This window comes from Vulpes lagopus, chromosome 3, assembly GCF_018345385.1.
Source record: "Vulpes lagopus strain Blue_001 chromosome 3, ASM1834538v1, whole genome shotgun sequence".
Classification (NCBI taxonomy): domain Eukaryota; kingdom Metazoa; phylum Chordata; class Mammalia; order Carnivora; family Canidae; genus Vulpes; species Vulpes lagopus.
The window spans coordinates 107,359,985-107,374,503 of NC_054826.1; the positions used below are offsets into that span (position 1 = coordinate 107,359,985).

General features: G+C 51.7%; 1 protein-coding gene across 2 annotated transcripts; it reads left to right on the top strand.

Moving 5' to 3' along the window:
• The first annotated feature begins 1,188 nt into the window (after positions 1-1,188).
• CD19 (CD19 molecule) lies at positions 1,189-7,008 on the top strand. 2 transcript variants are annotated; one of them, XM_041749313.1, is made up of 16 exons: positions 1,189-1,311; positions 1,547-1,801; positions 2,136-2,339; positions 2,470-2,763; positions 3,782-3,889; positions 4,146-4,194; positions 4,315-4,368; positions 4,464-4,552; positions 4,995-5,108; positions 5,242-5,346; positions 5,435-5,503; positions 5,608-5,667; positions 5,764-5,820; positions 6,355-6,447; positions 6,549-6,650; positions 6,805-7,008. In XM_041749313.1, exons 1-15 carry the CDS (start codon positions 1,224-1,226, stop codon positions 6,638-6,640), a joined length of 1,731 nt encoding a protein of 576 aa, XP_041605247.1. In that variant the 5' UTR covers positions 1,189-1,223; the 3' UTR covers positions 6,641-6,650; positions 6,805-7,008. The 2 variants fall into 2 exon arrangements, with proteins under 2 accessions (XP_041605247.1, XP_041605248.1); XM_041749314.1 differs by lacking the exon at positions 4,315-4,368.
• The last annotated feature ends 7,511 nt before the right edge of the window (positions 7,009-14,519 follow it).

Genomic DNA, 14,519 nt, shown 5'->3' on the forward strand with positions numbered 1-14,519 from the left:
TGAGCAGGGGGTTGATGTGCGCTCATCAGGAAACTGCCCATGAGGCGGCTGGAAAGCTAATGAAGAGAACTGGACAGATTTTGTTGGACGGAGGCAAACGGGGTCCTGCTACCTCATCCTCTCATTCTCCAATGCCCCACTCTCCCCCTCTGGGCCACCCCAACCCGACCAAAAGGAAGTGGGGGCCCTGCCAGCTGGAGGGTCCCCTGGGGTTTGCCTGAAGCAAACAGGAAGCTGCAGCCCAGCAAGCCCCAGGCCTGGGAACCAGCAACTGAGAGAGCAGATCTCCTGGGTGCCTGGCCCCTTTCCGAGTGACTGCAGAGTGGAAGACATGCAGAGAGAGCTAGAGGAGGAGGGAGATGAAGAGACTGACGTTGGGCGGGGGGTGGCAGAGCACAGATTTCAGAGTTGGGACCCTGGAGTTCTAGTGCACCACTAGCTCTTTTTTTTTTTTTTTTAAGATTTTATTTATTTATTCATGAGAGACACAGAGAAAGAGGCAGAGATGTAGTCAGAGGGAAAAGCAGGCTCCATGCGGGGAGCCCGACGTGGGACTCGACCCTGGGTTTCCAGGATCACACTCTGGGCTGAAGGTAGCGCTAAACCGCTGAGCCACCCGGGCTGCCCAGGCACAGAGTATTCAGTCAAGTCTTCCAGATCTCAAAGGATGTGTGACAGGCTGGTTTTACCGAGTGGGAAGGAGGCCCAAGAAATGTCAGTTGAAAAAATGAATGGGGTGTATGTGTGTGTGTGAAGAGAAATGGTTTAAAGCCTGGGGTTAAAGAAGGGAAGGGGAGAAGGAGAGAGCCCCCAAAAGTGGAGCCACTCAATTCAACAAATATTTATTGGGCCCCCTGCTATGCCCCAAGCACTGTCCCAGAGCACCGAGCATACAGTGTTGATCAAGACCAAGGCTCTGCCTCAAGGGGCTTACATTCTAGTGGGAGGAACAGAAAGTGAACAAGCAGACACACAAACAAGATCATTTCACACGGTGGTAAGTATCGGGATGAAAATAAAAGCGTGGCAGGGAGAAGACAAGTTTTGTGGGTCTAGAGGGGTGCATGGAGAAGGGGACTGGAGGTGTGACCACCCCTTCCTCCCTGGGGGACTGCCCGCTCACCCGCCCCCACAGACGCTCATGGTTCAGTGCCCCCCAGGCCCCCGCCTGCCCCAGCATCCCCTGCGCGGCCAAGCTGGGTGCCCCGGGGAGTCTGGCCGCCATGCCACCTCCTCTCCTCCTCTTCTTCCTCCTCTTCCTTACACCGGAGGGAGTCAGGCCCCAGGAAACACTGCAGGTGGAGGCTAAAGGTATGTCCAAAGGGTACAGATGGAAAGAGTTGGGGCTGGAAACTTGGCTTCTGCTGGGTGCCCTCGGCCAAGGAACCCACCCTCTCTGGGCCTTCATTTTGTTATTTGCAAAATTCAGGGAGGAGTTGGGACTCTGAGAGCTCACACACTCCCAGCTGGTGGGGGTGCTGGGTAATAATCCAGTGTGAGGAATGAAGGGGGCGAAGGGTTCCTCTCCCTCTTTCTTTCTCCTCAGAGGGAGGCAAAGCTGAGCTGCCATGCCTCAAAGTTCCCTCAGATGGTCCCCTTGAGCAGCAGGCCTGGTTTCAGGGGGCTCAGTCAGAGCTGGGCCTCTGGTCACAAGGCCTGGGCATCCGGAAGGGGTCTCTGGGCATCCAGCTGTTCGTCTTCAACGTCTCTGACCAGATGGGGGGCTTCTACTTGTGCCAGCCGGGGCCCCCTTCCGAGCAGGCCTGGCAGTCCGGCTGGACAGTCAGCGTGGAAGGCAGTGGTGAGGTCTGGGCTGGGGCAGGGAGGGGCGGATGAGAAGAGGGAGGCCCAGCTCGGATGGAGGCCTTCAGCAGCTAAAACAGATTTGGGAGGAGGGGCTGGAGGGGCTGAGGATCGAGCATGCCTGCCGCTGGTTCCAGGTGGCTCCTCAAAACTCCTGTGGCTTTGTGACTTCAACACTGAGCTGTTCCATCTTTCACTCTCTCCTCTGTCTGAGTTGTCGTTCTTATCTCTCTCTCTGGGTCTTTGTCTCCATCTGTCTTTGGTTTTCTGGGTCTCTGTATCTCTCTGCCTTTCCTGGATGTGTCTGTATCTGGTTCTGGGTCTCTTCCCAGGGGAGCTCTTCCGATGGAATGCTTCAGCCCTAAATGACTCAGGCTGTGGCCTGGGGAACCGACCCTCAGAGGGCCCCAAGCCCTCTTCTCGTTACCCCACAAGCTCCCAGCTGTACGTGTGGGCAAAAGACCACCCTGAGATCTGGGAGACAGACCCTGAATGTGCCCTGCCCCAGGGCACTCTGAACCAGAGCCTCAACCAAGGTAAGGTGCTGCGGAGATGCCGGGAAGGGAGGGTTTCAGGGATGAGGGGATGGTGATTGGGAATTGGAGGGTTTGCAGGGAGGAGACCCCAAGGATTACACTTTCCTAGCCTTGGCTCTCCCTGCCCCAGACCTCATCGTGGCCCCTGGCTCCACATTCTGGCTGCCCTGTGAGGTGCCCCCTGCCTTCGTGGCCAGAGGCCCCATCTCCTGGACCCACGTGCGCCCCAAGAAGCATAACATCTCCTTGCTGAGCTTAGACCTGAGGGAGGATGCCCCAGGCAGAGAGATGTGGGTCCTGGGCACCCTCAGCGGAGGGGCTGTTCTGTTGCTGCCCCAGGCCACAGTTCAAGATGCTGGTACCTATCGTTGTTACCATGGCAACAGGACTGTCGAGATGCAGCTGAAGGTCATTGCCCAGTCAGGTAGAGCTTCTCCCAATGGTGGGGCATCTGTGTGGGGCTCCTGGAAAGAACTGGGAGCCAGTCAACCTTGGCGCCCCAACCTGGGAGCTAGTACCAGACTCATCCCAAACCCCAGCTTCTATCCTGACCACTGACGCCACCTCTGTCCTCCCTTGTTTCCAAATCACTACTTTTCTGGGTCTCCTATCACTGGTTGCTTCTTCCCAACTGCTTTGGTAGGGTCTTCCTTCTCCTCCTCCCCCCCCTCACTGTTGGACCTCTAAGGCCTCATCCTGTCCCATCAGTGCTCTCTCATTCTTGTTTACACACTCTTCCTGTTTGACCTCCTTTACTCCCATGACTCCTTAGGCCTCCACACCTTAGTGACTTGATTCCAGGCTCCATACACCTCACCCCCAGCCATTTCCTGTCATTTGATGCCCCCGAAGGTTCAAAATATACAAAGTCATACTCAATATCTTCCCCAAGTCTTGTGGGTGTCTGTGTGTCAGTGAAGGACACTACCACCTGCCCATGGGCCAAAGCCAGGAACCTGGGTATCCTTCCTTTTCCTCACCCACCCATCAAACTGGTGCTCTGCCCCTTCTTACTCCCTTGATATAGTCCTCCCATGCTACCGTAACCACAGTTCTCAAACTCAACCTCAACTTTCACTCTACACTTCACCCCAGTACATTGCTGCTTCCTACCTCTAACTTTGTGAATGTGACTCTGTCCTTCACTTTGAACATGACTGTCCTTAACTGCAGCAGGAAGCTGATCTTCATGCTCTCCTGAATCCCAACATAGTCTAACTATAGTAATGGTTTTTTTCTGTAGATACTGCCCTAGGCCTCAGGTCAGGCTCTGGGGCATGGTCCCTGACCTCAGAGGGAGGAAGGCGAGCCCCCCCTGGTAGCTTGTGATTTGGGGGTTGTGTCTTGTCCATGTCCCCAGACTTATGCCCCTTTGAGGTCTTGAGGCTGGGGAGCAACATGCCAGCCTGGGGTCCCTTCTCATAGCTGCTTCTCCCTCACAGTAAGGTACTGGCTGCTGGAGACTGGTGGCTGGAAAGTCCCTGCTGTGCCATTACTTTATCTGATCTTCTGCCTGGGTTCCCTGGTGAGCTTTCTTCATCTTCGAAGAGGTGAGTCATGTCCCCCAGCCTGTCTGCCCAACATACCCCATCTTCCCCAGGACCGCCCAGGACAGCTCACACCAGCCAGTCCGATAGCCACCTTTTCTCTTCCCATACCTCCCTCACAGATCTCCAGTCCTGCTTCCCACTCCTCTAACCGCCCTCCAAACTTACGGGGCCCCTTGGACTTTTAAGTCCCCTCCCCTCCATTGACCCAAGTGACCTCCCCCTGCCTCTTCTGATCACGCCCCTTCACTCTCACCAGCCCTGATCCTCAGGAGGAAAAGAAAGCGAATGACCGATCCCACCAGACGGTAAGGACACGAGCGCCGCTGCAGTCTCGCATCCCTGCACTTTGGCTCAATGCTTTGCACTTACTGTGCCCTCCGCTCACCGTGTTATTCCCCACCTCTACCCCTGAAACACTGCCCAAGCTCCAAAGCTACCTCCTCTGTGAAGACCTCCTTGGAGTCATCCCAGACCCCTCTGTAAGCTGCGGCAGAACAGAGGAGCAAAATACACGTGACTACATCTTGGACGCTGAGGGCCAGGCCTCACAGTGCAACTCCCGGTCCTCCTCCAGGTTCTTCAAAGTGACGCCTCCCCCGGGAAGCGGGGCCCAGAATCAGTACGGGAACGTGCTCTCCCTTCCCACGCCCACCTCTGGCACGGGTAGGCGGCACCGCCAGGTCTCTGACTCCGAGCTGAACCCCACCCCTTTTCCGTCACTCCAATCCCGGGGCGCCCAGCCTCCCCGAGCTCAGAGCTCCGCCTTCAGAAAAAAAGAGCGCACCCCGGGGCGCGGAGTCCCGCCCAGACTCGAGCCCCGCCCCCAACGCCAGGGCCCGCCCCCAACGCCCGTGGCCCCGCCCCTGGCTCCTGGCCCCGCCCCCAGGGCGCGGGACCTGAAGTCTAGTTCCGAGAGCCACACCTCCCCTGAGACTGAGGCCACGCCCCCGGCGTGGGTCCCGCCCCTCGGCTCTGGGCCAGGAGGCGCACCTAGCCGCCCCGCCCCCGCCGCCCGGGGAACTTCCTGTCCCCTGCACAGCCTCGCAGACCCTTAGCCTTGACCCGCGGCATCCCTTCTCCCTCGCCACCACGCTCCTTCCTCCAGGACGCGCCTTGAGGTGGGCTGCAGGCTTCGGGGCCGCCGTCCAGTCCTACGGAAGCCCGCGCAGCGACGTCCCGGAGGCTGGAGCCGCGGGGTCTCGGAGCCCGCCGCCGGCAGGTGCTTGGGGGGCGGGGGGGGGCCGGGGGGTCCTCCCCTGAGGCTCTGTGGCAGGAATGCTGGACTGGCGGCGCCTGGAGGTGGGGGGTGGGGGGGCTGTGACTCAGTTCCTATTCGCGTCCCTAAACCCCAGGCCCAGAGGAAGAAGAAGGGGAGGCCTATGAAGAGCCAGACAGTGAGGAGGGCTCCGAGTTTTACGAGAATGACTCCAACCGTGGGCAAGACCAACTCTCCCAGGGTAAGACCGCGCCCCCCACGGCTCCCCCACCTTCTCAGCCATGGACTGTGAGCCCACGCTGGACCCCCCCCTCCTTCTCCACTACCAGATGGCAGCGGCTATGAGAATCCTGAGGATGAGGCATTGGGTCCTGAGGATGAAGACTCCTTCTCCAGCGGTAATTTGGGGTCCTTGTGGGGCCTCAGAGGCTTGGGAGGACCCAGTTGGCTGTGGAGCCCCTACAGGGCAGGAGTGATCTCTGGAGTTCTCTTCTTTCTGCAGCTGCTGAGTCTTACGAGAATGAGGATGAAGAGCTGGCCCAGCCAGTCACCAGGACAGTAGGTGTGTGTGAAGAGCGTCACCTTAATGTGGGGTGTGTGGGAGAGTATATGTGTGACCTGGAGACCAGGAGGAATAACTTCCCTCTCCCTTCTCTAGACTTCCTGAGCCTCCGTGGGTCAGCCTGGGACCCCAGCAGGGAGGCAACCTCTCTTGGTGAGAAATGCTAGGAACGGTCCTGCCTTGCACAGATTGGGTTGACCTGGCCTCAGCTCTGACTCCAGGCTCAGCCTCAACCTTGACCTTGACTCTAACCCCAGGTGTAATTCTGGCTTTGGATGGATTCTAACACTAACCTCACCCCTAATCCTGATCCCAGTGTTTACCCCAACCCTAACTTATGAACATCTACTCAGATCCTAGTGGGATTCCCGCCTGGATTTTGACTTGCCCCATCACCCCAGCCCCCATGCAAACCACAGCTTTGACTCTAGCTGTCTCTACAACCTCTTCATGGCTCTGACTTTGACTTGTGCCAGTTCTGTTCTTGACAATGATCATAATCCAACCCACATCTGACCAAACTGTTAACAAGGGTCCCGAATGTGATGCTGACCCTAATCACCCCTTCCTAGTACGGCCAGGCCTTCCGCCTCCCTCTGCTCCTTAGATTCCCTCTGTATCTTAGGCTGCACTTCCCTTCTCCGAGCCCAGCGTGGCTCTAGGCCTTCACCTCTCCTGCCCAAGCAGGCTCCCAGTCCTACGAGGATATGAGAGGGATCCTGTATGCAGCCCCACAGCTCCGCTCTGTTCGGGCACAGCCTGGTCCCAGTCACGAGGAAGGTGGGTGCCTCTGCTGCTGTCCCCTGTTGTCCTCTGAGGCTCACCCCCTCCCAGCCTACTTCTGGCTCTAGATGCATCTTATCTTTCCTTGTCCTAACCAGATGCAGACTCCTATGAGAACATGGATAATCCCAATGGGCCAGAACCAGCGTGGGGAGGAGGGGGTCGCATGAGCACCTGGAGCACGAGATGATTCCCTTCAGGTGAGCTGGGAACAGTCCTCTAAGGAAGGGGGAGAAAGAGGAAGATGGTAGGAGTGGAAGTGGTTTTCAGGGAGGGAAGGGGGAAGGGGTTCCCAAGCCTGGTGTTCAGGAGGCGGGCTTCTGGAACCTCCCCATCACCATGTCTTCTACCTAGCCTGGGCCTCCTTAGGCTCCTCCTGAGATCTGTACCTGATCCTGAAATCTGGGACCCTAAGCAGACAGCGTCAATGTCTGGAGCAGCATTGCCTTGGATGTGTGTATCTGTGTGTGTATGTGTGTGCGCGCATATGTGTAAACCAATGAATCTTGGGCTCCCCTTGCATTCCAACAATAAACTCAATGACTTTTTCCAATCCTATGACGTAAATGCCGTGTATGGGAGGGGAAGGGAAGGTGAGTACTCCCATCCCCCACTCGAATCCAGCAGAGGAGGAAGAGCTGCATCCTGGGTACAGAGGGGCCTTTTTCCTCCTGTGGCTTGGCCTGCTCCCGTCTCCCTCATTTGCCTGCCATTGCCACCATCCAGTTGTTGGGTGATTGCTTATCCAGTGGTGGTGGGTGCCCAAGGAAGAGGAAGCCGTCCAGGAAGGGTGGTCATCACTGGCATTTACTGAACATCTCATATATTCTAACATCAATCAGCTCATTTGATCTTTACAATAAGCGGGATGCCTGGGTGGCTCAGCCTTTGGCCCAGGGTGTGATCCTGGAGTCCCAGGATTGAGTCCCTCATCGGGCTCCCTGCATGGAGCCTGCTTCTCCCTCTGCCTGTGTCTCTGCCTCTCTCTCTCTCTGTGTGTCTCTCATAAATTAAAAAAAAAATCTTTGCAATAACCTCCCAAGGTCATTGAGAACTTAGGTATTAATCCACTTAAGTGCGTTGAGCACTTTTTTTTTTTTTTTTTAAGATTTTATTTATTTATTCATGAGAGACACACCAAGAGAGAGAGGCAGAGACATAGGTAGAGGGAGAAGCAGACTCCATGCAGGAAGCCTGATGTGGGACTCGATTCCAAGTCTCCAGGATCACACCCTAAGCCAAAGGCAGATGCTGAACCACTGAGCAACCCAGGCATCCCAGCACTTAAGTATTTTATGTATATTTTATGTATATGGTATATATACATATGTATATATGTTTATGTATGTTTGCTCATTTTATCTTCATAAACAACCCTATTTCAGAGATGAGTCTGAGGCAGAGAAGCTAAGTAATTTGCCCAAGGCTCGCCTGGCAGGGGTCGGCACTCACTCTAACAGTGAAATTCCAGAGCCTACGCTCAGTCTTGACTCGCTCCCTTTCTGGTTGCAATTTTGTAGATGGGAAACTGAATGTAAGAGAGTGACATGTCAAGGGTTACATAACTGGCGCCTCACAGTACTAGATGTGAATCCAAAAATCCGGCTGCAGCTCTATCCATTGCACCTGCTATCTAATAAACTACTTACTTCTTTTTTAAATTTTTATTTCTTGAAAGATTTTATTTGTTTATTCATGAGAGATGCACAGAAAGAGACAGGGACATAGGCAGACACGGACAAGTAAGGTACCTGTGGGGAGCCTGCTATGGGACTTGATCCCAGGATCCCAGGATCACGACCTGAGCTGAAGGCAGATGCTCAACCACTGAGCCACCTAGGTGCCCCTATATTTTAGAAAAGATTTATTTGGGGCAGCCCGGGTGGCTCAGCAGTTTAGCGCCGCCCTCAGCCCAGGGCGTGATCCTGGAGACCCAGGATCGAGTCCCACGTCGGGCTCCCTGTGTGGAGCCTGCTTCTCCCTCTGCCTGTGTCTGTGCCTCTCTCTCTCTGTGTCTCTCATGAATAAATAAATAAAATAAAATAAAAAGATTTATTTGAGAGAGCGAGAGACGGGATGCCTGGGTGGTTCAGCGGTTGGGTGTTTACCTTCGGCTCAGGTCATGATCCTAGGATCCAAGATCGAGTCCCACGTCGGCCTTCCTGCGAGAAGCCTGCTTCTCCCTCTGCCTGTGTCTCTGCCTCTCTCTCTGTGTCTTTCATGAATAAATACATAAATCTTTAAAAAAAAAAAAAAGTGAGAGTATGAGTGGGGGGAGGAGCAGAGGGAGAAGCAGACTCCCTGCTGAGTGCGGAGCCCAAAATGGGGTCCCATCCCAGGACTCTGAGATCATGACCTGAGCAGAAGACAGACGCTTAACTGACTGAGCTACCCAGGCGCCACCAGAATTCCTTTTTTAAAAAGATTTATTTATTTTTATTTTGAGAGAGAAAGTGCATGAGCAGGAGGGGCAGAGGAAAAGGGGGAGAGAATCCTTAACCTGACTCCCTACTGAGCTCGGAACCCAACAGGGGACTCCATCTCATGACCCTAAGATCATGACCTGAGTCCAAATCAAGAGTTGGACGTTTCACCGACTAAGTCCACTGCCCCTCCAGAATTCCTTTCCTTAATGCACCAGTTCTTTCTTCATAATGTCTTGTCCTTCAGAGACTCTAATCCTTTTTGATTTCTGAACCTTTAAAACTTAGTTTCTCTGTTTTAATACTATTATTATGTGCCGGGCATCATTCTAATAAGTGCTATACCAGTAGCATTTCTTTTTTTTTTTTTTAAGACTTACTTTCTTTCTTTCTTTTTCTTTCTTTCTTTCTTTCTTTCTTTCTTTCTTTCTTTCTTTCTTTCTTTCTTTCTTTCTTCTTTCTTCTTTCTTTCTTTCTTTCTTTCTTTTGACACACAGAGAGAGGCAGAGACACAGGCAGAGGGAGAAGCAGGCCCCATGCAGGGAGCCAGACGTGGGACCTGATCCAGGGTTTCCAAGATCATGCCTTGGGCCGAAGGCAGAGCTAAACCGCCGAGCCACCTGGACTGCCCTACCAGTAGCATTTCATTTTATCTCTGGAGCAATCCTATGAGGGACAGATGCCTAAAATTATTCTCATTTTACAGCTGAGAGAAGACTATGTCACAGAGTGCTTAAATAGTTTGATTGCTAACTGACTGTTGGTAACTTGCTTAAGCTCAATGACCCTCGGTTTTCCCAATTAAAGAAGAGCACTAGGGAGGGGGCATGGCATGGTTACTATTATCTGCATAGTGGATTGAATTTTCCCATGGTGGTGTCACCAGGGGAGGTTTCTTTGACCTCTTTGTGTTTTTCCTACCTGCCAGAGTCCCCTGAGTCCCCTGGCCCCCTGCCCATCCCTAGGGGCCAGCTTGCTTTGGCTTCTACCCCAGTCTTACAGGCAACACAGATTTCTGACCATTTGTGAGTTTCTCAGAGTGTTTCTCAGGTGTTTGTTACCAGAAGTTTAGTCAAAATGCAAGCCCATACTTTGGTGAGCCTTGGGGTTCTGATTTCTCATGGTGACTTTCCCAACTGCTACCTGTTGGATGGCTTGCTTGCTGCAACCCAGGGACTGTGGATGGATTTTTTGTTTTTCTCTGTCTTCTGTGCACAGAAGAAACAGCCTCTTCTCAGCTCTTAGCTTTGTACAGAGCACTCAGTTTCACTTCTCTGCTGCTCCTGGGGCCTCAGCTTAACCTCTGTCCCCACGTTGGTATTAAAACCCTAATCCTCAGGATCCCAGCATCCCTGTGGACTGCTTAACTTCAGCCACTATTGCCGTTGTGGCTTTAGTTTCCTTCTTTATTTCTGGCACTAGGAAGATTTGGTCTTGCTTTTGAGCTCAGATATCTATTTTAAAAAGAGGAAAAAGAAGGGGTGTCTGACTGGCTCAGTTGGTCCAACATGTGACTCTTAATCTCGGGGTAGTAAGTTCGAGCCCCATGTTGGGTGTACAGATTACTTAAAAATGAACTCCTGGGTGGTTCAGTTGGTTAAGGGTCTGCCTTTGGCTCAGGTCACGATCTCAGAGTTCTGGGATCAAGCCCCACATTGTGCTCCCTGCTCAGTAGGGAGTCTGCTTCTCCCTCTCCCTCTGCCTCACTTGTGTGCACCTCTCTCTCTCTCTCTTTCAAATAAATACATAAAATCTTTAAAAAAATAAAATCTTGATGTGCCTCAATGGCTGAGTCGGTTAAGCATCTGCTTTTGGCTCAGGTCATGATCCCACGGTCCTGGGATCGAGCCCCACATCGGGCTCCCTGCTCAGCAGAGAGCCTGCTTCTCCCTCTTCCTCTGCTGCTGCCCATGCTTGTGCACATTCTCTCTCTCTGTTTCAAGTCAATAAATTAAATAAATAAATAAAATATTTAAAAAAGAAATACTGTATCTTGGATAGTGTATGTTTGGAGTTTGGGAGGTGGGATATGAACTTCTAGAATTGCCTTGGGCTTCCATTTTGGACACAGTCCCTGTGGCAAAGAAAAATTAATAAGAAATCCAGATCTAGCTCAGCATTCAAAACCCTACTTCAGCCAAAATAAGGTATTTTGCCATATTCCCTATTACTTTCATCCACCTGCTTTATTCCATTTCACTTTCCTGCCTGTGCTTGAAGCATCTGAGCATGTGACTCTGGGTGAAAGCTTCCTGCTTTCTTGGGGGTGAATCTATGTCAGAGTCTTTTCTATGCCCCTGGTGCCCAGCCAGGTGGTGGCAAAGATCAGGAGCTCCAGAAATGAGTGGGGAAGGAGAAGGGAAGGAATGACTCGGAAAAGCCCTGAGAGGTGGACTGCAGAGGATGGAGCCCTCCTGGGCCACACCACCCAGAGAAGTCTCAGGGGAAGTTGAGAAACAGAGGTGTGCCAGCTCCAGCCCACTGCTCTAGAATCAGCCTATCTGGGTTTGAATCCCAGCTCACCCCCTCTCTAGCTGTGTGACTCATGCTCTGTGTGCTGCAGACAAACATCTGTAAAATAGGGTAATAATCATACCTACCTTAATGAGTCTTAGATGTAAAGCTCCTGACACTGCCATAGTAAGCACTCAAAACAGTAGCCATTATTTTGATTTGGCATTTATTGGGGGGCCTCTGTGTGCCAGGAACCAGAGGGCACCAAGATCATTTGGATTGGGGCTCCTTCCAGGGCAGAGACTTCCCCAGGAGGAAGTCACACTCCAAAGCTTCTCCTCATCCACATGACCTGATTTTTTTGGCAGGGACTGGACCACTTACAGCTCTTGAGCATGGTTTGAGAAGAAAGAGGCTTGAGGGAAGTTCCAGGTCCTCAGGACTATCCCCTGCCTCCATAGTTTGCAGTAGCCTCTGGGTGGGGCTCAAGGCTGGCAGAAGGGTTTTTGGTGCAATCCCTAGGGTCAGCCTGACTACAAAGAGTGGCTGAAGTGGGGCGCCTGGATGGCTCAGCTGATTAGGTAGCTGCCTTTGGCTTAGGTTATGATCCCAGTGTCCTGGGATTGAGCCCCACATCAAGCCCCGCATCAAGCCCTGAATCAAGCTCTCCGTTCAGCAGGGAACTTGCTTCTCCTTGCCCTCTACTGCAGCTCTCTTTCTCAAATCAATAAATCAATCTTTAAAAAAAAAAAAAAAAAAAAAAAAAAGTGGCTGAAGGTTTCCTCTACCAGAGCCTAGGTCCTTTGTCACTTGGTAAACAGCACCACCTGCTGGACCTGTGCGTCTTCAGTAGCCTGAGCTCAGCCCGCACAGAGGATTTGAGGTGGGTGAGGTGTGTGCTGATGGAGTTGGGGTGTATGTGTTGGGGGTATCAGTGTGGCGGAGGAGGAGGATGAAATAGGATATGCGTGGTGATCAAGAACTGCACTACATGGATGTATGAAGTCCAAGTTATGTGAACATTATGTGTATGAGAGCCAATGGTACTGCTTGTGTGCTGCGTGCTGATTGTGTGTGAAGTGTGGTGTGGGAGGTGTGGGGTGAGGTGTCCGGGGTCATACAGTTGGAGGTAATGTGGGAGTTGTGAAGTGTTGAGGGGGTAGGTCTGTGCTGTGTTGGGGTACATGATATGCAGGAGCTGCAAATAAGGTAGATGTGCGGAGGATATGTAGCTTCTGAAGTGCACAATGTGGTTGGTGGGTGTGTTGGGGAAATGTAATGAAAAAACAAAATCTTCTTCCAACTCTACCAAGGTAGTAGGAAAACCTCCACAAAACGTTTTTTTTTTTTTAGATTTTATTTATTTATTCATGAGAGATACAAAGAGAGAGGCAGAGACATAGGCAGAGGGAGAAACAGGCTCCCTGTGGAGAGCCCAATGCAGGACTCAATCCCAGGACCCCAGGATCATGACCTGATGCTCAACCATTTGATGCTCAGATGCTCAACCATTGAGCCAGCCAGGCACCCCAACACAAAACAGTTTTTATTATGGAAAGCATTAAACCAAAATGTTACAGGCATTAACCTGAAGGATAATATTGTCATGGGCACCTGGGTGCCTCAGTTGAGCATCTGACTTTTTTCTTTTAAGTATTTTACCTATTTATTCATGAGAGACACAGAGACAGAGGTAGAGATACAGGCAGGGGGAGAAGCAGGCTCCATGCAGGGATCCCAATGTGGGACTTGATCACGGGACTCTAGGAACACACCCTGGGCTAAAGGCAGGCACTAAACTGGTGAGCCACCCAGGCATCCCCTCTTGGTTTCAGTTCATGGGGTGATCTCAGGGCCTGAGATAGGGCCCTGAATGGAGTTCTGTGCTGGATGTGGAGCCTGCTTAAGATTCTCTCTCCTTCTCTCTCTGCCCCACTTCCCCGCTCATTTATGCACTCTCTCTAAAAAAAGAATACTGTCAGGTGTTTTTCCAGCAAAAACAGGTTTATCCAGGAATAGCACAGAAATGCTATCCAGGACATGCAAGCTCTGACAAAATCATAGGACAGGCTGGAGAGGAACTGCTCTCTTATTGTGGAACAGAGAAGAGTTGGGAGGGGCTGTTATAAATAAAAAGTCCATTGGAGTGAACTGGGAGTTATGAACATAGTGGCTTCTCATTGGCTGAGTGGTGATGAGTGTCACATTGGCTGGGCTGTTGCTGGATGAAGGGAAAAGTTCCTTCTGCTGTGGTAGGCTTTTCCTCTTGCAAGTACAAGCTAAATCTTTCTTTTTCTAAGTTTCTTGTTGGTTCTGGAAAGGGGTGCAAGGAGCGATAGGACTTGAGAGCTCCCCCTTCTGATCTCCCAACTTTTAATTTTTATTTTTAAGTAAGCTCTGATGAGGGATAGAAGCAGAAAAATGTTCATTTTTAGCTCAGAAGGCTGACCTAAAGACTGCATAGTTCCAACAAGGATCAAATACATGCTGGCTGCTACATTCTTAAAGAGTCTCATGACTATATATGTCACCAATAGTATTGAACTGACTGATAAGCACCAGAAAAATCTTGTGAAGGTAGTTTTACAAGTAGAAATTCAAAGAAGAGGGGCACCTGAGTGTCTTAGTCAATTGAATATCTGATTCTTGATTTTCCCTTGGGTCATATTCTCAGGGTCCTGGGCTTGATCCCTGCATCAAGTTCCCAGTGGGGCTCCCAGTGGGGCTCCCAGTGGGGCTCTATGCCCAGCGAAGAGTCTGCTTGAGATTCTCTCCCTCTCCCTCCACATATGGTCCCTCCCTCTCTCTAAAATAACTAAATAAAATCTTTATTTTTTTAAAGATTTCATTTATTTATTTGACACAGATTGAGAGAGCGAGCGAGCGAGCGAGAGAGAGCGTGCGTGCACAAGCAGGGAAAGTAATAGGCAGAGGGAGAGGGAAAAGCAGACTCCCCACTGAGCAGGGAGCCTGAAGCAGGACTGGATCCTGGGACCCTGGGATCATGACCTGAGGCAAAAGCAGATGCTCAACCAACTTAGCCATTCAGGCACCCCACTAAATAAAATCTTTTTTAAAAATAAAAGAAATTCAAAGAAAGGTATTCATGATTTTTAAAAAGATTTTATTAATTTGGGGCAGCCGGGGTGGCTCAGTGGTTCAGCGCCACCTTCAGCCCAGGGTGTGATCCTG

Excerpts from the sequence above, each read along its gene's own strand:
- CD19 (XM_041749313.1), top strand. The coding sequence starts at position 1,224 with ATGCCACCTCCTCTCCTCCTCTTCTTCCTCCTCTTCCTTACACCGGAG. Across the intron at positions 1,802-2,135 it reads AGTCAGCGTGGAAGGCAGTG|GGGAGCTCTTCCGATGGAAT; the intron begins GTGAGGTCTGGG and ends GTCTCTTCCCAG. Across the intron at positions 3,890-4,145 it reads CTTTCTTCATCTTCGAAGAG|CCCTGATCCTCAGGAGGAAA; the intron begins GTGAGTCATGTC and ends CACTCTCACCAG.